Source organism: Anguilla anguilla, chromosome 4 (assembly GCF_013347855.1).
Source record: "Anguilla anguilla isolate fAngAng1 chromosome 4, fAngAng1.pri, whole genome shotgun sequence".
Classification (NCBI taxonomy): Eukaryota; Metazoa; Chordata; class Actinopteri; order Anguilliformes; family Anguillidae; genus Anguilla; species Anguilla anguilla.
The window spans coordinates 22,990,249-23,014,547 of NC_049204.1; the positions used below are offsets into that span (position 1 = coordinate 22,990,249).

General features: G+C 41.6%; 3 protein-coding genes across 8 annotated transcripts in view; 2 read left to right on the plus strand and 1 right to left on the minus strand.

The window, feature by feature from the left end:
• The window catches only part of zgc:172302 (phospholipid-transporting ATPase ABCA1), a 24,927-nt gene extending 12,562 nt beyond the window's left edge, over positions 1 to 12,365 (plus strand). For 2 of the 5 annotated variants that reach the window (XM_035411995.1, XM_035411994.1), the window contains exons 26-50: positions 861 to 975; positions 1,129 to 1,152; positions 2,167 to 2,312; positions 2,638 to 2,762; positions 2,849 to 2,941; positions 3,266 to 3,458; positions 4,588 to 4,682; positions 4,825 to 4,857; positions 4,964 to 5,069; positions 5,396 to 5,470; positions 5,576 to 5,745; positions 5,947 to 6,124; positions 6,481 to 6,596; positions 7,190 to 7,334; positions 7,872 to 7,995; positions 8,233 to 8,362; positions 8,469 to 8,592; positions 8,725 to 8,787; positions 8,997 to 9,103; positions 9,396 to 9,537; positions 9,653 to 9,787; positions 9,899 to 10,002; positions 10,119 to 10,211; positions 10,459 to 10,702; positions 10,934 to 12,365. In XM_035411995.1, coding sequence (XP_035267886.1) covers positions 861 to 975; positions 1,129 to 1,152; positions 2,167 to 2,312; positions 2,638 to 2,762; positions 2,849 to 2,941; positions 3,266 to 3,458; positions 4,588 to 4,682; positions 4,825 to 4,857; positions 4,964 to 5,069; positions 5,396 to 5,470; positions 5,576 to 5,745; positions 5,947 to 6,124; positions 6,481 to 6,596; positions 7,190 to 7,334; positions 7,872 to 7,995; positions 8,233 to 8,362; positions 8,469 to 8,592; positions 8,725 to 8,787; positions 8,997 to 9,103; positions 9,396 to 9,537; positions 9,653 to 9,787; positions 9,899 to 10,002; positions 10,119 to 10,211; positions 10,459 to 10,702; positions 10,934 to 11,251 — 3,198 coding nt within the window. In that variant the 3' untranslated portion in view covers positions 11,252 to 12,365. The remainder of the gene's footprint in view (positions 1 to 860; positions 976 to 1,128; positions 1,153 to 2,166; positions 2,313 to 2,637; positions 2,763 to 2,848; positions 2,942 to 3,265; positions 3,459 to 4,587; positions 4,683 to 4,824; positions 4,858 to 4,963; positions 5,070 to 5,395; positions 5,471 to 5,575; positions 5,746 to 5,946; positions 6,125 to 6,480; positions 6,597 to 7,189; positions 7,335 to 7,871; positions 7,996 to 8,232; positions 8,363 to 8,468; positions 8,593 to 8,724; positions 8,788 to 8,996; positions 9,104 to 9,395; positions 9,538 to 9,652; positions 9,788 to 9,898; positions 10,003 to 10,118; positions 10,212 to 10,458; positions 10,703 to 10,933) is intronic. The other 3 variants (XM_035411996.1, XM_035411997.1, XM_035411998.1) reach the window with 3 other exon arrangements.
• Positions 12,060 to 17,726, minus strand: LOC118224518. Of its 2 annotated transcripts, none has more exons than XM_035412000.1 (3): positions 14,720 to 17,726; positions 13,912 to 14,126; positions 12,060 to 12,627 (listed from the first exon to the last, which is right to left on the minus strand). In XM_035412000.1, the coding sequence occupies exons 1-3, from the start codon at positions 15,332 to 15,334 to the stop codon at positions 12,444 to 12,446; spliced, it is 1,014 nt and encodes a 337-aa protein (XP_035267891.1). In that variant the 5' UTR covers positions 15,335 to 17,726; the 3' UTR covers positions 12,060 to 12,443. The 2 variants fall into 2 exon arrangements, with proteins under 2 accessions (XP_035267891.1, XP_035267892.1); XM_035412001.1 differs by having other exon boundaries at positions 13,912 to 14,123; positions 14,720 to 16,529.
• On the plus strand, positions 16,648 to 23,873 carry r3hdm4 (R3H domain containing 4). Its single transcript, XM_035412003.1, has 8 exons — positions 16,648 to 16,887; positions 18,849 to 19,015; positions 19,385 to 19,506; positions 20,029 to 20,143; positions 20,520 to 20,605; positions 21,109 to 21,194; positions 21,349 to 21,404; positions 22,038 to 23,873. The coding sequence occupies exons 1-8, from the start codon at positions 16,838 to 16,840 to the stop codon at positions 22,139 to 22,141; spliced, it is 786 nt and encodes a 261-aa protein (XP_035267894.1). The 5' UTR covers positions 16,648 to 16,837; the 3' UTR covers positions 22,142 to 23,873.
• Positions 23,874 to 24,299: the final 426 nt, after the last annotated feature.

Below are 24,299 nucleotides of genomic sequence, written 5' to 3' on the forward strand. Positions count from 1 at the left end.
CTACAGCTGGAGGACAACAGCTTGATGAGTTCAAAATTCCGTTTTATGGTTCAGGGCATTGGCTACTGCCTGCAGCTGTTAGAGGATTGAAATTGTAGGCGCATCCATTCTTTCTGAATAGTTTTTATGGATGAGATGCATCCAAGACTTACTGTGCAGATTTTATGGAAACACCTATGAATAGTGGTTCACTTTTATAGGCAACCTTTTAGTGTAGTTGTAATGTATTTCATTCTATTATACGATTTGACTATCATCAAATATTATATTGCATAATATATACATTGCCTCTACATCAAATGAAACAAATTTTAATATAACAGAAAAACAAATAGCTATGTATTATTATTGTATTTATAATGATGTTAAATGAAATTAAAATTAACTTTTCAAGTTAAGAAGGTAATTAAGTCTATTCATCAACTACAATATTTACTTTTTTTGTCTGTGGAAACATATTTCACATTCAGAGGTTAAAATTCTATTCCGTTTTAAATTGCATTTGTGCCTAATGAACTTGCATGTTCTGACTGCGAGATACAAGAATTGCATGCACTCGTGACCTGAGGTGAGGTGCATGGGGAACTATATTTGGCCATGACTTAAGATTGACCTACACAGTGCGCTGGGATATTTTTGGTGTCCACGCAACCTTGTGTAACTCATGGTATTACACGGTATTACAGCAGATCTACAAGAGCTTACCTTAAGCAGGTTAATGTAGTTGCTGCACTGGATACACACCATCATTTGAGATGATTTTGACCATAAAAAAACCCACATCATCATGCTTGCAAAAACTCACATTTGATCACCTTGCCACAAATAGATTTATCAAACTTAAATTATTGCAATTTTAGATTTTTCTGAAAGTGGCTGAGGAGACAGGGGTGGACGCCGACCCTGAGGAAACGCGCAGTAATCCTCCCGTGCCTGTGGGTCAGCAGAGGGACCCAGCCGAGGAGCCGGAGACAGGTGGCCTCACGTTGCACCTCCCCTCTGCTGTCCCTCCCCTTGCTTTGCCTCTATCATTCAGACTCACATCTGTTTGTAAAGATAGTTCTAACTCCTGTTCCCTTTTGACCTCCGTCTTCGTTTCTACTCTCTCTGTTTTTTTACTGCTGCCAGGAAGGAAACGGCTGCGAATGCAAGGTACTTTTAACATGAGGAAATGGCAGTCAGAAAGACGTCCATGCTTAAAGCTGCCTGCGATCTAGTTGCCTATATCATGCCTGTCTTCACCTTCTAAAGGCTGCGGGCAGAGGGGAGAGTAACATGACAAGACCAGCATGCTGTCTGTCTAAAATGTAAAAAGGATCAATTTTGACTGTGTCAGGGTTCTGTGTCTTCCCCCTGTTATTCCTGGTTGGGCCGCCAGATGGCGGCACCTCTGCTTTGTGTCTTGTTTAATTGTTTTATTGTTTTCAATTATCCTATTATTGGTTGCTTATTGTCTCGCGTTCCCTTCCCTCTCTGTGGCCTGATTGTTCATTGTGCCCTCCTGTGTCTCGTCTGCGTCGTGTCTATTTAAGTCTCCCTTCTCCCTGACTCAGGTGCTGGATCCTTGCTTGCTTCTTGCCTTATGCCTGCCCGTTGCCCGTTGCCCGTTGCCTGTTGCCTGTTCCTTGCCTGCCCGTTGCCTGTTGCCTGTTCCTTGCCTGCTCGTTGCCTGTTGCCTGTTCCTTGCCTGCTCTGTTCTCTACGTTTTTGGGACTTTTGTATTTTTTTGTTTTCCCGAGTTTTTTGAAGCTTTTTCTTGGTGATTGTCATAGCCGCCCTGCGAGGTTTTCTGTTCCCTTTGTTCCCTGTTTATTCAAGTAAAGTCTTTGTTCTTCCTACTTTTGGAGTTTTGCGTTTTTCCCTGCACTCTGCATTTGGGTCCATTCCCGCGCCCCCCCTGACAGACTGTGTCTCTCAGTCAAATGTGATTCTTATTTATTTTAAATGGCAGCACTTCACTCCACCGAGTTTCTGAATTTTTAAAGTAATTATTATAATGATTCCAACTTGACCTAGTATTTAACATCACTCAGACACAACTGCTATTATTTAGCATCACTCTGAATCTCCTGCTGTATTGAAGTGAACTGCAGTGGTTGCTAGGCGATGATACGCTGCCAGTGACTAGAGCTCTCACACTGCTAGCCTCGTGTCTGTCACCCACAGAGCCCCTAGAGACGGATCTTCTGAGTGGGGACGGGCGGGGCGGAGTGCCCCGTACAGGGTGGGGCCTGACCCTGCAGCAGCTCCGGGCGCTCTTCATTAAGAGGTGGCTCTACGCCCTCCGCAGCCGACGGGGGTTCTTTGCTCAGGTAAGGCACTGCAAATAAACAGGGAAAATAATTGTACAGATGACATATGTCTCTTACAGGAAAAAAAAACATGTAAGAAAATGTATTTAAATAAAGGATCTTATCAAGGTATTTCAACACTTCACAACATATGGGGTAAAAATACACTGCTGTGTAATATATACATCACTGTATTCTCAAAACAGTTCACGTAGTTATAATATATTGCAGTATTTTCTATTTCTGTAAGGGATTGTGACAGCATGTGATGTAAAATTGAGGGTCCAAATGAAGCCAAAAAAGGTGAAGGTGCTTAAGGTGAGTGTTGTGTGCTTGGGTCCTCCAGATTGTCCTGCCAGCTGTGTTTGTGTTGATCGCCCTGTTGTTCAGTCTGATTGTCCCACCTTTCGGGAAGTATCCTGCCCTGGTGCTCCAGCCTTGGATGTATGGAGAACAGTATACCTTCATCAGGTAATGGCCTCTCCTCCATTGCACATATCACTCACATAATATTCGGAGTCCCCTCTAACTTCTCTTTCTGACATGATTTCCTCCAGCAATGATGCCCCCGGTGACCCAGAAATCCAAAATTTACTTGATGCTCTGTTGGACCCGCCCGGGTTTGGGACTAAGTGTATGGAAATCAGTGGGTAAGACGCACCGTCTCGCCCACTGTACACCTCGGTCACTCTGTTCTGCCTGCCCTTTGTTTCACTGACTGACATTTGTTACCCCTTTTCAGTACTGCTTTCTTTCCACTGTCAATGTGCACTACAGCTGAGGTGATGTGGTAGTGTTAGCAGAGCCATGGCAGTATGTTTGGAGCTATCTCTGCCCATGTTTTATGACTTATTTCCAGTTGTGAACTTGAAGGGGGGATTGTCTGTGTGGTGGTAGTGGGAGTATTAAGCCTGCGGTGTGGGGGCAGTGCTGGGCTTCTCTCAGGCAGTGTCTCACAGTCTGCCATGTAACAGCAGGGAGCCCCAGTGCGCGGAGGGGGAAGCCATGTTCCACAGGCCGCACGTCTCCTTCGCCACGTGGAAGCTGCTCAGCCAGGGGAACTGGAGCGCGGGCCAGCCGTCACCTGACTGCCAGTGCAGCTCCGACGACGTCCGCAGGATGCTGCCCGACTGCCCAGAGGGAGCAGGGGGCATTCCACCACTGCAGGTCAGAGTCACGCTCACACCATCACACTCCATCACACATCATCACACCACCATCATACCACCACACACCATCACACACCATCACACACCATCACACACCATCACACACCATCACACACCATCACACACCATCACACTCCATCACACATCATCACACATCATCACACCACCACCATACCACCATACCACCATCACACACCATCACACCACCATCACACACCATCACACATCATCACACCACCACCATACCACCATCACACACCATCACACCACTATCACACACCATCACACCACCATCATACCACCACACACCATCACACCACCATCACACACCATCACACACCATCACACACCATCACACACCATCACACACCATCACACACCATCACACATCATTATACCACCATCATACCACCACACACCATCACACACCATCACACATCATCACACCACCATCATACCACCACACACCATCACACACCATCACACCACCACCACACACCATCACACTCCATCACACATCATCACACCACCATCATACCACCACACACCATCACACCACTATCACACACCATCACACACCATCACACATCATCACACCACCATCATACCATCACACACCACCACACACCATCACACACCATCACACCACCATCATACCACCACACAGCATCACACACCATCACACCACCACACACCATCATACCACCACACACCATCACACATCATCACACCACCATCATACCACCACACACCATCACACACCACCACACACCATCACACCACCATCACACACCATCACACATCACACCACCATGCAGTCAGAAATCCCTGAGCCTCTGCAGATTAAAACTATTTCAGCCCACTTTCTGGTGTGCTTTTTGAGCATACTGTGTTCAGGATACAGCATTTTCATTTATGCAAACGCCTCTGTGAACCCATTATGCAGCCTTAGAAGTCACTTAAGTCGTTGATGAAACTTGTGTACTGTGCTCTATGATTATTTTATTTCTACCATTGAATTCTAATGGCTTGCTCTCCATTTGACAGGCATTCTTGCTGCTCCTCATGTTTGACAAACTGTTCGCTTTATCACAACTGAACCCTTTCTACTTCACTATGTTCCACAGATTAAGAGACTTACTGGGGACATCCTGCAGAACCTGACCAGCCGCAATGTTTCTGATTATTTGGTCAAGACCTATCCCCAGATCCTGAGTAAGAGGTATGGGTAATAAGGATTTTACTTCTGCTCAAGTTAAATACCTGATTGGAGCTAGTAACTGAACTTGTTTCCTGTGACTGACATTTTGTTGTTTTTTCATCTGTACCTGGTTATTCTGCTTTTCTCTCTGCACATATCTTAGCCTGAAGACTAAGAAGTGGGTAAACGAAATGAGGTGAGTCATTGGATAGCACTACCCAATGACATTTATGTAATTATTCCACATGACTCACAGTCTCTATATCACAGGGTTATAATATGTGCCCGTGTTCCTCTTGTAGATATGGTGGGTTCTCTCTAGGTGGCAGCAGTGCCCAGCAGGTGCCAGAACCCCATCAGTTGCAGGAATCTGTCCTAGCAATAAGGACCAGGTTCAGTGTGGCACAGGTAGGCCTTGAAGACGTGCTACAACATATTCTGACTTAACACTTTGAAGAGTAGGTTTTTAAATATATATATATTCAAAAGTCAATATTCTAGAACTCCATTGCTTTCAATTACCAATAGTGATTGTTACATCAGCATTCAAATGTTCAGTTAACAGCATTCTGATCACTTACTTGTGATCTTATACCTTAGAGGGTTAATGCCTGAAAACTTTCTCCTCCCCTCAATCATGCCTCTCCCTCACTTTTCCTTTGTACCCTGGTCTGCTGATTTAATCTCGCATGTCCTGTACTCCACCCGACTGACTCACTCTCTCGCCCACACAGAACAGCTCACTGGACAAACTCCTGCACAGGTTACCTGAGATTCTTGGCAGGCAGCACAGCAAACAGAATGTCAAAGTGAGTGACAGAGGAGTAATAATCACTGTCGAGGAATAACCCTGGCCGTGTAGAGACAGTGCTGTGCTGTGTTGGGTGGTCATTAAGCAGTTTCTGTCCTGTCAGGTGTGGTTTAACAATAAAGGCTGGCATGCCGTCACGTCTTTTATCAATGTGATGAACAACGGGCTCCTTCGTGCCAGCCTACCGGCAGGGCCAGAGAGAAGCAGACATGGGATAACTGCCCAAAACCACCCACTCAACCTCACCAAGGAGCAGCTCACAGAAATGGCAATGTATGGTCATTCTCTCTTTTAACTGTCTCTGTGAAGCTGTACTGCTTGAAATGTGCTATATAAATAAAGCTATTATTATTATTATTACTCCCTGCACCCCTTCCTGCAGATATGGCATATTGCCAATTGTCTCTCTTTTTATATGAGTTAGTTATACTCTTCAGAAATGAGCGTACATGTAAGATTCTCCCCTCCGTACAGGATGACTACCTCAGTGGACGTTCTGGTGTCCATCTGCGTGATATTCGCTATGTCCTTCGTGCCTGCAAGCTTTGTGCTCTTCCTCATTGAGGAGAGGGTCAGCAAAGCCAAACACCTGCAGTTTGTCAGCGGTGTCAGGCCCCTCCTCTACTGGCTGGCTAACTTCACTTGGGATATGGTCAGTCACCACCAAGCTAACATGAAACATTCTCACAATGTTGCAGTCATGTCGGGGGAATGTTTTAACATTGAAAAAAAACATTCCAGTAAAATTGTGAGAATATTTTGTGTTAGCTGAGCACCTACTCAGTTCATCTGTCTATCAGTCCTTTTCATAAAATCCTTATATATGCCTTTCTTAATGCTGTAAAGAAGACATAAGCTTCTTTTATACAGTCAACATATAAAAGCAGTCACTCATCTATTTTCTTGAACTTAATGCATGTCTGCCTCTTTTGCACTGAAAACCATTTTTAAGTAAGTTTTTTGATACACCCAGTCATAATGTCTACTGTTATTTTATCTTGTTCATAGCTGAACTACACAGTGCCAGCTACAATGGTGGTCCTCATATTCATCGCCTTCCAGCAGCAGTCATACGTGTCTGAAACAAACTTGCCGGCTCTAGTCCTGTTACTTCTGCTCTATGGGTAAGATCTCTAGAAAGACACCTTTGCTTTGATGGGTTTCATTTAATTAGGTGAAGTCACGTATGTTAAGATTCATTTTCTCAGGGGCATAGTGTTAGCAATTCATTTGTGGCAAACCACAGTAAAACTCACAGTGAGTTATGTGACTGTGGCCCTCATTCACAAAAAAATTCTTAAAAATATTCCTATGAAAAACCAATATGGGATTCATGACACATGTGCAGACCTTTGTTTTTGTGCATATCCCAGGTGTATGAGATGATGAAGGCTGACTGTTTGTGAATTTTATGCGCAATCCTGTTCATGTGATTAGCATAAGGAAACAGCCATGAACAGATACACATAAGAAAAAAATGTTCTTGGAAACATTTTACGATCAAATATGATTGTGAATGAGGCCCAGTGAGTATATATCTATGTTTGCTATTTGTAGAGAGGATCTTATAATTTAAGACATCTTAAGAATGCCTCTGCTACAGTATGTCTCAATTTATAATTATGGGTATACAGTGCATGCTGTTGTTTTGCAGTGCAGCACACCTGTACTAATCAGCTCATGTCTTTGTCGTTGTGTCGCCCTGTACGTACGGCAGCTGGTCCATCACACCGCTCATGTACCCAGCTTCCTTCCTGTTCAGTGTGCCCAGTACCGCCTACGTGGTCCTCACGTCCATCAACCTCTTCATCGGAATCAATGGCAGCATAGCCACTTTTGTCCTGGAGCTGTTTGTAGATCAGGTATCGAAATGCGCTCTGCTGGTGAAAATTTTGGCTTGTCATCGATTCAGAGATTAGAGGCTCGCAGTTTTCTAAAGTTTCTCACACTTAATTTTCTAACCTATGCAGCACATGAGTAAAAGGTCCTTTTCTTCGCGATTTGAATGGTATACATACGTTCAGTAACAAAATCCTTTTATAAGACTCACCCTTGGACGTCCTGCTTAGGTTGCAGGTTGTTTGTTGCCTTTTTATATGATTTAATATCGCAGCATTTCTTAAACACGGTCGGTTGTAATTGTGAGGAATGCATTGAGGATGATTTGACACACACATTTAATTTGACCTCTAATTTGATATTTAATTGTTGGATTGACAGCTCCATTGATGCCCGTGCAGATTTCGTGTCATTTTAACTGGACTGTTAAAATTTGTTTTCAGACTCTGTGTATTTCTATTATACCTCTCTTCAAACTCCTCTAGAACAATGAAAATGCTTGCCTGATGCAGAACTCCAGTATGCAGAAACCCTTGATTTTGGGCTCTCTCTATTTACAGCACCTGAATGATGTAAATAAGATCCTGAAGAAGGTCTTTCTGATCTTCCCGCATTTCTGTCTGGGTCGTGGGCTCATTGACATGGCAAAGAATCAGGCAATGGCAGATGCTTTCCAGCGCCTAGGTACGTGATATTCGTGCAGGTCTAAGACAACAGGCAGAAATATAGAAGGGTAAAAGGTAGTCAAATGTGGCTGACATGTCTTGGCCGCACAGTCTTGGTTTTCACATGAAACTGAATAGCACAGTTGCTACCGGAGTTCAGTTTGAGTGTGACATGTAGAAGTAGGAGCAACAAGAATGGATTGAGTCCGGTGTATAGATGGAATGCATCATCTCCTTTGCCTCTCTTTGTCCACAGGCACCAAACAGACCCTGGATCCTCTCTCCTGGGACTTTGTAGGGAAGAACCTGTTTGCCATGGCAGTAGAGGGTGTGGTGTTCTTCCTCTTCACTGTGCTACTTCAGTACAACTTTTTCTGCAGTTGCAGGTATAGTGACAATGACAACACACCCAGCCTACGCTAAATATCTAGGTACATCACAGTCTCAGGTACACTCAAAGCCGCTGTGTTCATGTGAACCTTTTGTTCACAGGTCCTGGTCTGACCCTGATCTGCCCCCTTTGGGCCCGGAGGACCAGGATGTAGCCAAGGAGAGAGAGAGAGTGAACAGCGGGAGAGCACAGATGGACATACTGATAGTGAAGGAATTAAGCAAGGTGAGTCAGATTAAGAACCTGCCATCAGTGAAGGGATATGTCAGATAAAAGGTTGCCAGATATAGTGTCTGCTCTCTGCTGGTACTCTGCTGTTGTTTTGCGATATAACCTGCATCTCTTATGCTTGTTCAGGTGTACAAGGCAGGCAGGAAACCTGCAGTGGATCGTCTCTGTTTGGGGATTCCTCGTGGGGAGGTGAGAGGGAGACAGAAAGTGCCATTTCCTCTTTTCTAGGCCTGTTTTTATCCAGACATTGATACATATGGCAGGAGTACACAGGGATTAGATCAGATGCACATCATACAGTAGTGTGGTGAGCCAACCCCGAAACTCCTCTGCTGTGTAGATTCAGTGCATGTAATGGGCAAAAGGCTGCATGTGGCTTTCATTTCCCTATCTGCTAGTGCTTTGGGCTCCTGGGGGTCAACGGTGCTGGGAAGACCTCCACGTTCCGCATGCTGACAGGAGACACCTCTATCACCTGTGGAGAAGCTTTCCTTAGTGGCCACAGGTCAGTCCTTCCCACCAGTGTGTTTGTCTTACTAGTCCTGTGCTAGTTAAGAGTATTGGCATGCAAACAAAATCTAAGGTAGCGCTTGTACAATAAAAAAAGGAACATAAAAGAGAAATTATATCCCTGTAAATCATATACAAGTATATAGCATCAGAATATTAAGTATTCTATTCTTTCCTTAATAACTAAAAAGTTTAAATATATAATTTATAAATAACAAATAAATTAATATATAAACAATCTGCACAATAATAACCATTTGGTGGATCGTTTCTTTTATGAATGGCAGTGTCCTGACTGAAATGGAGAGGGTTCACCAGCTCATGGGCTACTGCCCACAGTTTGACGGCATTAATGACCTCCTGACTGGCCGGGAACATTTGGAGTTCTATGCAAGATTGAGAGGAGTCCCAGAGGAGGCCGTGGCAAAGGTACCAGAGCTGCTATCTCACCTTGGCTCTGTATTTCTTTGTTAATGGAAAGATCACTTCATTGCAGGACATGCTGTCAGTACGATTTACACCTTCTGTTCTTTGGCCCTCCTAGGTAGCACAGTGGGGAGTGAAGAAGCTTGGCCTGACCCAGTACTCTGAGCGAGAAGCAGGTGGCTACAGCGGGGGCAACAAGCGCAAACTCTCCACTGCCATTTCCCTCATCGGGGCTCCCCCCGTCATATTCCTGGTGAGTGGCTGTGTGGTTCGGCACACTGCTGCGGAGTGACTGGTTGTGTTGCAGTCATTACAGGTGTGCGCTCAGTGCTGCTGTTGTGGAACGGCTCTGCTTGTCTTACAGGATGAACCCACCACAGGGATGGACCCCAAGGCCAAACGCTTCCTCTGGAACTGCATCCTGAGCGTCATCAAGGAAGGAAGAGCTGTCATTCTCACATCGCACAGGTAGGGGGCACTTGTGCACTAATGCATTCATTACAAGTTACTGTATACCATTTAGTGGATAAAAGAAGTGTATTTGTTATTGAAAGGAATATTTTTTACGTTTTTCTGTTTAACAGCATGGAGGAATGTGAAGCTCTCTGTACCCGAATGGCCATCATGGTGAACGGGAGGTTCCGGTGCCTGGGTTCAGTACAGCACCTTAAGAACAGGTACTGACTCCTGTGGGTGATTGAGGCCAATAGGGCAGTTGGAGAATGGATTTAAATACTATTGTTGTCCCCTGGACTAGTGTGTCTTTACCTTCTTCTAATATCTTGGCAAAAATATATATATCAGAAGATGGGACTGACAAATTACTTCTGAATTCAATAAATTACTTCTTAAATTCTGAATTTAAAACCCTGCAAACTTATGTTCCTAAAAGACTTTTTCTCTTTGACTCCCTCCACTGCCTAGATTTGGAGATGGCTACACCATCATCCTGCGTTTGTCTGAGCCGTCCGAGGAGCCCTGTCCTGTGGACTCCTACATCAGGACCTCCTTCCCCGGTATCGAACTGAAGGAACGGCACCACAACGTGCTCCAGTACCAGCTGCCCACTCACGCTTGCTCTCTGGCCCACATCTTTGATGTGCTGTCCAGCAACAGCGAGGAGCTGGGTATCACAGACTACTCTGTCTCCCAGACCACCCTGGACCAGGTAGAAGGCTGAAGGACCTGGCTTTTCCTGGCAAGATCTGCCTGGATTCATACATGTGTAACATTAGCCAGTCTACTTACAAACTGATACTGAAGCTACAATTGTGTGACTGTGAAGCAGAACAGAGTTTCAGCTAAGTTGATGAACATTATTTATTCAAGTCTGAATTTAAGGATTAAGAGTTGCAACAGATAGAGGCTGAACAAAGACAACCGATTTTGTCTCCCACAGGTGTTTGTCAACTTTGCCAAGGACCAGAGTGACGACGACCAGCTCAGGGAGGTGTATGTAAATGCAGCGGTGGAGCCAGTTCAGCCCATTCAAAAGAGACAGACGGAGGTCAGACCAAAGGAAGCTACGCCAGCTACACCAAACGGGACGATGCAGGGCCCCTCTGCCTTTTCGAAGCCAAAGTCACAGCAGAAGCAACATAAGCCCAAGAAAGGGTCTGTGGCCAGTAGAGCACAGCGCACAGAGGAGACTTCTGGGAGCAAAGACCCTCTGACACTGTTCTTGGTGGACAGTAGCACACAGGAGACCAAGGTGTGAATCAGATGGGACACAGATGTGATAGAGTCACGGTATGCCAGATGCAGCACTAAGAATGTCTCAGATGCCCTAAAATGTCTTTGCTGTGTCTAGGTGAGGGAAACTGCTACCAGCTCGCTCAGCTGATTATGTCTGAGTTTGGTGCCTTGTTAGTACTGTAACATAGCTGTACTTCTGTTCATACTGCAATACCTTTATCTGCAAACCTCGGCTGCTAATTAGGTATCATATGTCAGGTGTGTTGCAATTTATTTTATATGCTTTCTACATTTCCAGTTCAAAAGAATCTTCAGTATGATTCTTATGAATATTGAATGAAGGCATCACATCAATTAACACAGGGTACCAGGTGTTTCACACAACACACAGTTCTTCACTGCAACATATGCCCAGTGAGCATTTGTGTGAGCCATAGCACTCTGAATGGGAATACTGGTCATGGTTATATTGTTGTATACTAGTCGATCTGGATGAAAGTCTACAAAAATAACTGAACCAACTGCTGCTTTTGATATATGATTCATATTTTGCACTGAGAGTATTTATTTTAAGTCAATATGTGTTTGTGCAGATCCAGTGTTTTACTTATTGGTTTTAATGGAATTGTATTTGTTCTTCACAAAAAGTGGTAAATGGTAAATGGACTGCATTTATAAAGTGGTTACACTTCTGACCTTTACACAGCAAAAGGTAGACGCACAATTCATATGTACAAGACTCCAAACATTCCCTTTATTAGGTCAGCTGTTACTTACAATCATGACTTTTATGATTTTATTATATGTCTTATTACTTTTTCCAATTTTAACAACCATCTCTTGCATTCTATTGCACTTGAGAAGACACACCTGTGAATCAAACAAAGATGTAATGTACTCAAGAATGCACCAATACATCAATTTAACTGGTACTGTGCAGCATGTATATCAGTCTGTGGTGATTAAAACAAAGACTGATATTTATACCCAATATATTGTATCAAACGTCAATGTATTTATTATATTTATTATATTTTAAAATTTCTGTACTAGAATATGGATGTACTTATCTACATGTCTGTAAATAATGGTGTATATATGCAGAAATATGAGAATAAAATAAATGGGTAATAAAATGTGTGTTTTCTGGCCAAAATGGGAATCATGATAGCTTCAACTGAGATTAAACAACTGCAAGTGTGGTGTACTTAATGTTATGTATTGTTATTGCTTTGTATTTGGCGGACAAGAGTGAGGTTCCTCTTGTACATGCTGAGGGTTACCGGCTTCTTAATTCCATTTGAGGGCTGAAATGAGCCTTGCAACTCTCTTTCTGTCTTCACAGTTTTCATCCTCGGACATCTAGCTGGCTGGGCCCCAGAGCACCTTTGCATTTCTCTGGGGATGTTAAAAACAAAGCAAATAGTAAAAGACTCATGACTCATCGCTGTTCCTGGCTTGGCCTGAATAAGGTGGGGAAATCAGTGACCTGATCACATCTACAAAGCACACAGTGTCTCAAAGGCCACCGTGTAGGGAAAGCACCACATGCTTACCCACCTGAGATGGGACCATAGTCATGATTAAGAAAACCAAAGTAAGTGGTTAAAAGAAGGTTTCAAGTGAGAACGATAAGCACAAAACATCTGTCATAATCACATGCCCTTTTTAAAAGCCAATGCTATTTTATATTATATATATTATATATATAGCAAAAGTGGTTATTCAACTACAATAATCGGGGGCGACATAGCTCAGGAGGTAAGAGCAGTTGTCTGGCAGTCGGAGGGTTGCCGGTTCGATCCCCCACCCTGGGCGTGTCGAAGTGTCCCTGAGCAAGACACCTAACCCCTAATTGGTACCTTGCATGGCAGCCTTTCACCGTTGGTGTATGAGTGTATGAGTGTGTGTGTGTGTGTGTGAATGGGTGAATGAGAGGCATCAATTGTAAAGCGCTTTGGATAAAAGCGCTATATAAATGCAGTCCATTTACCATTTACAATAACTATAAAAGAAGGCTTGTCTTAGTGCTATTGTGTGATAAGCACAGCATGACTAATTGTGGAGTCAGGATTTGAAATATGGAGTCAGGATTTGACATATGAGAACATGGTTTAGAGCACAGTCTGTCCTAATTATCCCCAGCCTAAACTTTGGAGTAATTGCTTTCACTCATTTTGAGGCATTTATTTTCCTTCCTGTTGATGACTTGGAAGCTGCCCATCTGGTTTTGTAACCTCTGCAGATACGTGAATGAGTGCATACTGAGGTGTGGAGTACTGATTGACGTGATTTTTAGAAGAAGGATGCAATTATAGCTGCTCTGAATGTACAGCCAGTGATCACTCACAAATCACTCCTCATTTTCCTTGCTTCGTCCCAGGTCACTGTGACACTGTGCCTACGAAAGGGGTGCTCACCTAAACTAAATCAAACTCATGTCTTCGTTGCTGTGTTTATTGCATGTCCTTGGTCATTTTACATACTGGACTGCCAATCAAGCCTAGTATTCATTTATTTCAAATATTGTGAATATAATGGTTGTATTTTCTAGAGTATGAACACTTGATTACCAGTAGTTCCCTGGAACATATGGTATTAGAGAAGCAGTGGTCTGTAGTAATTTTTCCTCTTCTTTAACTGACAGGTATGTGATGGCAAAGAAAAAAAGTGTATGCTTACTCTGTATTAAGGCCTGGCAGGTGGATCAGCCCTTCTCTGAGTAATTGAAGAGTAGCAGACAGGAAGAGATGATCAGGGTATTCGGGTACTCCTATCTCACTCTCCATTTCTCTCTCTTTCCCCTTCTTTTTGTCTCTTTTTCGTGCTTTTAATCTCTCAAGTAGCTGCTCTGTACTGTGTGCTGAGACATCTGGGAGCTTGCATGGAGGAACCTTCTGAAGAGATAAAAACAAAATTCTGTTTACACTCAACAATACATTAATCACATTACTCTTCTGTATTTATGTGCTTAGCAGACTTATAGGGTGACTTATAGCATGTAAAGTGTGTGTAATAGCATTTTTTTACCGTACCCAGAGCCGCCATCAAGTGGGGACAACCAGGTATCTTATCCTGGGCCATGGGGAGGGGGGTGGGGGTCAATAGTCGGTGAACTTGTAGTAAATATAACTGTCCCAGACCCAGGAAATAATATAGTAATGTTTTAATATTATTTAGCCCTGGGCCTGGAAAATTTACCTGGCAGCCCTGACCTTACCCATCTAACATGAGTATACTTCGGAAATGTGTTTCTCACCAGAACAGCTGAGATATATGTTTAACATTATACACGTGTATTGTGTAGATATCTATTAGCGTGACTCAATCAATCAATGATGCCACCACTGAGAAAAATAAAGCTAATATAGCTTTTGCTGTAGTCAGAAGTAAATTACTTGATTTACTGAAAATATGCTATAGCTTCCCAGCATTTATTAAATTAGTCAGAACACAAAATAAAGTTTTAAAACAATTAAATGGTCCTTACACATTCAGAGGTCTTAGTTCCATCTACCAGAGATTTCCTTTTCTTCAAGAGAATCCTTGGAAATGGTGTTACAGTTTGTGAGGTCTTAATCGGTATGGAAGAGCTTGTCAGGACACCTTGTTCTAAAACGTTAATCAGGGGCAGTGAAATGTGAGATGCTGAGATCCCTGCATTGTGCGAGTATGAGGGAAATTTGTTGGATGGTTTAGTAATGGGAGGAAATGATGCATTCTTCACCAACCTGGGTACTTCTGATTGGCCTTGCCTCAAACTCTTGCTCTTTTTGCTGACCTGGGCTCTTGGCTGCCACCTAGACGTTTGACTCAGTCTCAAATTTCTAACTTTCTTGCTGTCCAAAGCCATACCTAAACCATCAATGTCCCTTTCTTCTGCCTTCCTTGGCTCCATACCACCTGCTAAGACAGACTGAAGGTCCACACAGATTTTAAAAACTGAGTCTTCGGTTTTCTCAGGTGTCTTGCAGATAGTAGGATGTGCTAACTCTATCACGCTTGAGCTTATTCTGTTACCCTGAGTTAACTTGATTAGTGAGGTCTTCAAGGGCAAAGCACATCTCACCACATCCACCACCAGCTGTCTTGGCTCTCCTGCCATGTTGCAACCAGGGCTTAAATGTTATCTTTTTTGCTGTTGGTATGTCCTCATTCTATTCCACAAGATGAATCCTGAACTTGGTCCTTCTCCACCACAACTTACAAATCAAGCAGTAGATGATTAAACCAATTTGGAAGATGTTGTCAAATGATGTTCACATCTATTGAATTCGATTTTAGCCAGTTCTTGTCTGTTGTTGAAGATCCACAACATGAACAGTTTTTTTTTCATTCTAAATCTTTGTGTTTTTCAGCACATTGACTGTCTTCAAGAGCTTATACTTCTTCAGCTGTATTCCTCAGATGTGTAAGATAAGCAGCCCAGTGATGGATCTGATTCAAAGCTTTTCTCATGTGGCAAATCAAAGTTTTAACATTCTTAAACAACACTCAACAACATCAAGCCAAGCATCAAGAAGCTTAGCTTATAACCACCTAAGCAAAAGTATATAGTCTTCCAACACCGCTTTTCCCATCTTGCAATGAAGTTCAGAACTGTATTACATTTTGTACCAGCACCAGAGTGGACAAACAAAGAAAATGTTATCTATAACTCCTCCTGTATTCAAACAATCTGTAGACCACATTTTAAAACTCATTCCAGCATGGATGACAGTAACCAAAACATTGCTGTTATGGAAACACCAGCTTCAAGGAAGTGAAAATGGTTGAACAGTGGTAAGATACACGCTAATAAATCAAGCACATTTTACATATGTTGTGTTTTCTTTGGTTTTGGATTGTTTCGTTGTCTGGTGAACCCTGGAGAGGTTGTGTTCACAAAATAATATAATGACTACACAGTTAATTGGTGTAGTCATTGTATTAAAACATGGTTTCTGGAGTGAAAATTGCTAACTGATCTGAAAGTGAAAACAAGAACCAGTGTAACCTGTGGTTGTCCTGGACCAGGGTTGGTCACTCCCGTATTAGACTTATGACATAGTATAGAATATGGTGGTGTAATGCTACTTTATCTAGCTGAAAAACATTTAGTTCACTTTAATTTAAATTTACTATAATAAACTACTATAACTACTATAGTCTATAAGTTGAATATTTCTGCTAATATCATAAAATACATAGATTACAATATGAATATGCAAATAAACAAACAACAACCATAATAATAATTTCTGTTGTTGTTTTAGGACACAACAATACAAAAATATCGCTTAATTTAATTTTATGGAAAAATATTATCTTAGATTGTTATTGACATAGAATATCGATCAAGTTCATTGTGACCTGCCAATAGGCGTTGTCTCGTTTGGACTTCCGCAAAGCTCGCTTTGGCAGTCAGTTTGCTGTGGCAGTCTTGAAAGCCGAGGAAGGCACTCGCTTTCCAGCTGACGTTAACAGTCTAAGACAGACAGCTAGCTAGCTAATCACTTTAGTCAACCAAAACTACCTTGAAATTTGGAGAACGAGTTTTCCTAATTTTGTGTAAAAAAAAAAAAAAAAGTTTAGCTAGCTAGCTGTCGTAAGTTCTTCGCTTTGTAAAATGGTTGTGTTGACTAATAACAATAGCAACAATGAAGAACAAGATTATATGTAAGTTCAATGGGCCTGGGTATTGCTGGCGAGCACCGATGAATTCAACCGTTATTTTTTAAATATTGTTAACGTTAACTTGCCTGCTCTATGTAAATGTTAACTAAATTGTGAGGTTACGTTGGGTGAATTGGTTTCCAAGACGTCTTGTTTGTTACTAGCGAAATTTACACGGGTAGCCAGCGCTATAGATTAAGGCACTAAGCTATATATTTACCTATTTACTTAGCTGGTTATTTACGTATTGCTAGCTACTACTACTTAGCCAATAATAGCCTAAGTGGATGCATGTCTTAATCGTTATTGGAAGTTTAACCGTTATTAGATATTATAATTACCCGCTAGACTATTTGGGTTGCTAGCTAGTGCTAGCCAGTGTTTATTTCTGACGCCATTTTGAGGTGACCGTCATTACCGAGCTGGGTAATTAACGAGGCTAAGTTGTTAAACTGGCATAGTAATCATAGCTAGACGCGACCTCCGACTTGCCTGTTTGTGTCTACCTGGTCAGTTGACATTGATTGACGTTATTCAACGTAGGGAACCTATGAAATAGCTAAACGTTAGTCTACCGCTAGCTATAAGCTTCTACTACCTGATTGCTAGCTGCTAGCCAACAAGCTAGCTAACTACAGACAGTACGCTAACCTGATACTGTGAGCTCTGAAATTAGGTTAGAGTGTTACTGGCTGGTTGCTCTGACCTATTTAGGTTGATGGCGTTGGGCAGCTTGCGTTGAATTAAGTTAGCTACTGCTTAGCAATCATGGGCTTTGTTGGTTCTACCCTTGTTTGGATGACTTTAAAGCGGTTGGTATCCGTGTGTTATTCGTAGGCATTCAATGTGTTGATCAAAGAATGCTACTCAACTATATATTTTTTATTTCGACAGTCTACGCCCATACGCCCATGTAGAAATGGGCGTGGCGACCAAACCAGTAATACCTCCGCTAAAATTGTACTCAACATGGCAACTGGCTCTATTTCTCATTAATCATTTGTGATTTTATGAATCTTATATCATATTGCATACACAAATGTGTATTCATTGTTCTTTCACAATCTGTTCACTAATCTTAAGAATGTGTGTTGTGAATTTCAGAGCCTTTCTTTTTTTTTTTTTAGTTTAGGAGGCCTATGAATTCATTGAAGTGTTTAAAATGCATGTGAAACATGCCATGTAACTACACATTATGACATTGATATAAGACCACATATTACGGGATGTAAGTGATGTGACTGTTCTTTCATCCATTCATGAAGTATTTTATGAACAGCAAAATCTGGATATAGTGAATGTGTGCTCTTTTAATTTAATTAAAGAATCCATGATACCAGAGGTTGCCTAACTCGAGCAAGGTTAAAATGGGTTGAGATTAACCACACAAAAAATTTTCAGGACCTGTTTAAATTCAAGTATGAGTAATGAAACAGGTTGAACCTGGGTTATCTGTGTAGCCATCTCAGGGGTGATGTTAACAGTTTCATAGATAATAGCTCTGCCATCATGAGTACTGGCCTTCTACAGCTGGCAAATCCATTGTGTTTGCTGCCATTAGTCAGCAGAGGTAGCACACCAAGTAGAAACCTGTTTTTCTGTTAAGGTCATGGAAAGACAGGGTTAATCAGTGCTTCCATTTTAGGACAATTTTCTCCTGGAAATGTATGTGTGCTAAATGAAAGAATGATTTAGGAGCACATCTGCTGATTGGGATGTATTAAATTTTTCAACTTATGAACACATTGTGCTCCTTGGAAAAAATGTTTGCATAGAGCCTTGAAAGAACTTAATTTGTGAAACAAGTGATTTGAACCTTTTCTGTCCTCGGGTTTTGAGAACATATTAAGGCATCTAAAACCAGCCAGGGCACCATAAGCCCGAGAACCTTTGGTTTACTGAGTGCTGAGTGTGTGCCTTCGTGTATAATTTGTGCTATTCTTAGCATGATTTATGGTTCTCAGATGTCTCCCTGCCCTGATTGAAGAGCGCCACAACTCATCACCTGGCTCACCAGCCAAACGTGTGTCTCCTGCCAAGAGGAAGCAGTTCTTTATCAACCAGGCCATACGCAACTCTGACCTCACACCCAGAGCCAAAGGCAGGAAGAGCCAGAGACGACAGGAGAACAGTAAGGCTTCATGTCATCTGCCCCCACGGGCCTCTACTGCATTATCTCACCTTGGATAAATTCCAAACCATTATTTTCACTGATGATAATGATAATAATGCTATGATAGATTATTGTTGACACTGTAGATGTCATTTGAAGTAGCATGTGGAAACCATTATTTGAGCGTTATTAGAAATGTTCGGTTTTGGAAAAGTACAAACTGTTTTTTTGGTTTCAGCATATCAGCTGATTCTCTGATTAATATTGACAGGCCCATATGCAAACCGAGCTGTGTATCAAATCTAAGTGCATCTCAGAGTATTTAGCATAGTTCTGAAGACTAAAAGTTTATATTTCTGTTCTTCCGCTACAAAAACAAACAAACAGCTCGTTACCTGGCCAACCTGCTGGAGAGAGATGAGTGCTCCAAAGATGAAGGTGAAATGTGTGGGGACCCAGCCTCACCGTCCATTTTCACAGAGGCATGTAACAATGGAAACTATGTGCAGGTAGGCCTCCAAACCAGCAGACACCGATGACTGCTTAGCTTCAATGCCCTAGTAATTAATCAGTTAATTAGAATGCTATTCCCCTTTTTCTTCTCAATTTGAAATCATGCACTGCAATGCTCTGTGTATTGCATAACTTTGTCGAGTTAAATGACTTCAGACACTTGTGATCTCCTTTGAAGGATGTAATGTCAGCTGTCACACAGACATGTGTCAGTGGATGACCATAGAGGCCATCCATGCACTAGAACAGTGCCTTAACAGGATGAGTTACCCAGAAGCTCCTCATGATGCCACCTTTAGTTACAAATACTGGACATTTGGTGTCATGTCCTGTCAGTGAACATGTTGTGAATAACAGAAATATGTTGTGTTCACCACTCCAGGACACTTCTTCTTTCTGACTGATTAATTTTCCATTCTTGTAAAAATGGTGCATTAATGGTATTCTAAACCTCTTAATACCCAGCTTTGGCCAAGGTTCTGTATGCTGAGATTTCAAGCTCTCCCCTTATCTCACAGTCCTGGAACGACTTCATGAATCGCTCCGGTGAAGAGCAAGAAAAACTTCTGGCTCTTCTGGAAGAGGAGGCCAAGAGGAGCCGCACTGCGAAGCTCCCCAAAGACCAGAGAGAGGGTTAGACAGTGTTGCCATTGCCCCAGGCCAGGGACTTAACCAGACACGCCAAGCGAAGGGTCAACAGTCATTAGTTTGTGATGTCCTTGTCAAGTACCTTGGCTTATTGTGTTAAATTTTTACCACATAACACATTTTATCACAAGGGGATGTTTTTACCAGAAAGAACCAGGGTACAGTCAGCATTGTTGCTTTCTAATTGCCCTGGAAAGTAAAGTGACATCTGCATTTAGCGTTTGGCAGGATCTCACGTGATCTGGAAGCACATTACTTGTGGTGAAAAAAGTGGTGTTTATACTGAATCCCTTTTTTTCTGTGGTGTCTCTGAGTTTGGGGTGAGATGATTGATTCCATGTTTCGTCTGCTCCCTCCTCAGTGGACCCGGCCTACAGTGCTCAGGACTACTTTCAAAGGATTGACCGAAGGCTGCGAGCCACACTGAAGCGCAAACAGATTCCCCTTGTAAGCACTGCGGCACATAGACAAGTGTTTTGAGTTTAATCATTAGCATATAGGTGCTTTGAATATCTCGCTATTCAGGTATTGCACCCACTTCATCTATCCTGCCTCCAGGTTTGAGGTCTCGATAGCAGACGCCTGTCTGTCATGATATTGTGATTTTATGTAACCGTGAACATGGGGAGTTTAATCGTAAGAAGTTATGTCACCATTTGTTCTATTGGAAAGCAGTATATTGTAGTTAAAATGTTTTGCTAAAAAAGCAAACATCCTCCTAAGGAAATATTGTTTATGTTCATAGTTTGTATGAATACACTAAAATGTGATGCAAGGTCGATGTGAACGGTACCGATTATTTGTATTGGGAAATGAAAAGTAATATTGTGAATGTCTCTAGAGGAAATACTGAAGCTACTGATAAGGTAAGGTACTCTAGGGGTGTCTTTCTCCCATTGGTTCTCCCTCTTTCTCCTGCCTCATCATGTACTCCCACTCTGCTCACTCAGGGGACATTGGAAGTCCTGGAGGAGGATCTGCTGCGTTTTTTCGCAGCTCAGCCCCACTCTGTTTACACCACTAGGCTTGGCAGCAGGTGTGTATGGCTCAGAGATGCTTTAATCCTAACATGCATCCTGGGACAGTTTAAAAGAGTTGCCCGTTTTGTTTGGTACCAGATATTTTAAGTGTTTTTAATTTATTCTAAATTTGTTTTTTTAAACCTTTCCTTTGTGCACTTTTGTAATTAGCTTTGAGAGACTGCTGCTTCATGCTGTCTGCCAGTATATGGATCTAGTTTCAGCAAGTAAGTACTTCTTACATTGAGAATACTGTATGATTTTTAACCATAGTCAGCCCTGACGTGACACATGAGTTTTGAAGTTTGAGAATTTTTAGCCGTACAGTTTCTAAAGCCGTGGTCTCTCTGCAACCTGTGTGCACTGAACTTGGAGATACTTTGGAGGGTTGCCAAGAGACCACTAAAGTAGCTGTTGGAAGAAATCCATCAACCATTAACTTTGTAACCATTAACTTTGTTGTTATGAAAACAAACAACCAATGGGAATACATACACTGGTCTTAAATGCCCATTTATATTGTTTAGTGGTCACACAATTGATGGCCCATTTATATAGTTTAAATGTCAATCACAATTGAATGATGACATATTGCTACTTAAAATCAACAAGACACATTAAGCTTATAACAATTATTACAATGGTTAAAAACTATACTGTCTGTATATTGTGTATCAGAATAATATTTAGTAAATCATTTCTTTTTATATGATGTGAATTATGAAGACCAACACAACTGTAATCATTAAGTGTCAGTTCTGACCATCAGAAATCACTGGAAATGTTGCTGGCGAGAGCCAGAGTTCATAGCACTTTGTCTATTCAGACTGTCCCTGACTTTTCTGCTGGGTTCATTCTAGGTTCTGACTGCAATGGTGCTCGTCAAACCGAGGTGGTGAACAAGCAAGATGAATTCCTGCCCCCGAGTCCGCTGCTGTCAGCCTACCTGGAGCAGTTGTTATAAGGGGGGGGTAGTGGAGGGGGGGGGGGGTCACTGCCTCAGAGTGTAGCCTGTACTTACATAGCCAGTACGACTTCGTTAAGCAGCTTTAGAGTGAAGATAGGAGGTTTGCCTGTTGTGAATGTACTGTATGTTGTGCACTTGGATGCCATGCCAGAAAAATGTAATGGAGACAGGCTTGAAAGTGTGTCTCACAAAATACATAAAGCTTCAGGTTGTTCATCCTGCCTAAAACTTAGTTTGGATGGTGTGTTTGTCCTTGTTTTTGTGAGCAGCACAGCACATCCAAATAGGAAGGTTTTGAGTTTGCACATCATTAATATACTGTAGGTGTGAATACATTATCATCAGACTGCATCACCTACCTATTCTTCCCTAACGATGGTACAGGGTACATTCAGGTCTGTTTCTGCATGAAAAAAAACCCATTTAATTCCTTCTCATCTATCTATTTAATTTAGATAATATGCTTATAGTGTGTTTTCAGTTTGCGTTTCCTATAGAATTCAAAATGGGGCTAACTTTGGATAATTCACTTCATATCTATGAGCTGCTTATTGGTTAGAACATGTAGGAAGATTATATAGCCATACTTTTCAAAGTTACATGAATGCCAAATGGTCAGTGTTACAGGATATAATTAGTTATATGAATGTTTTCTGGCCTTATTTTAATATCTAAGCAGTTCCGATCTGGATCATGTCGCTAAGCATCGTTCCAGTAGTATATGTACTGTATAAAAATTTAGTAATAGCACATTAGAAGGTAGAAAACGATCAATATGAATTATTTTACATTTCACTTATATACTTGCTTTTTAAACGATAAATATAAACAAATTGATATTGTCTTCTTGGATTCCATATTTTCTCGTAATGAAGTTCAACTGTACTTGCTCTGTTTCAGGGCAGTCATTGTTGACGAATTTGGTGCTGTTTTGTGTGTGCTTTTCTTATGCATAAGTCTGTAAATCATAGCTTGTAGTTTTTAACTGAAACACTTGTGATCTGAACTAAAATTCATCATTTACAAATACAGGTGTTGGAGATATTCTGAAGGACAGTTTACATGGCTGTGCACTTATATAGAAATATTACCAGTCTATTAATGGCAGCCAGTCATTTGGTACTACTGTATGACTGTGTTGCAGTAGCCTTGTGAATTGCACCAAATTCTAAGCACTAGGAATATCTTCAGACCTAATGAACTCTTTTGCAGGTTATAGAGATCGTCTACTCTCATTGGCCAACCATTTACTAGCACTTAAGCCTTATGTATGCATGAGGATCTATCGGTTATGCCTATTTATATATACATAGATATTTGCGTGCCTGTGTGTATGCAAGCTGTTGTACCATGGGTGGGGGGAGCTAACATCCAGGTTATTTGACATTTTTGGGGAATTTTTATATGAACTTGAGTTTATAGACACTTCACCAGCCAGTGGTGTCAGTAACCAAAGTTGTGTGTGCATGTGATCATTTATCTGTGTTAAAATGTCATCTTCACCCCAAAGTCTCTAAAGTGCTCGGCCACTTCAGTTTGTGTTTAAACACATCATATTTATCTGATTTTAACTGGTTTTTCCAGTGTGGGCATTTTAAAGTGATCACTTTGTGATGTCACACCCTAACATTTTCACAAACTGATACACTGCTACCTTTACAAATCTCGTGGTTATATACAATTAAGCATCTGTTTGACAAAATAAAAAGATATGAGTAATCATCTCACAGTATTGTCTACACTCTATGATTTTGTGGCTCCATTGATTTTGATAACACACCATAAAAAGGGCTTTTTACTTTATGGATTGTTGAAATGTGTAACTGCTGAAATGTATTGGCAAAAAAAGTAACGTGTTCAATGTGGTTGTGTTACTTGTCTGAAAAAAAAAAAGCTTTCATCTTTGGAAGTCATGCTTATATCACCAGTACTGAATGAGAGCTGTTGTGTAGCTATTTATTGACCAGCAAATGGAGAAGTGCTTTAATAAATGTTGAATCAAATGCTGAATACATGCACAGGTTGTAACTTACTGTAAAATGGTTGTGGTTGGGTAAATTCAACTCCATAGATGGTATTGGCCTTCCTGTGAACATGCACATTTTTTGTTTTGTCGCTATAGCCTTCCCTTTGTATTGCAGTAAGAAATCCAGTC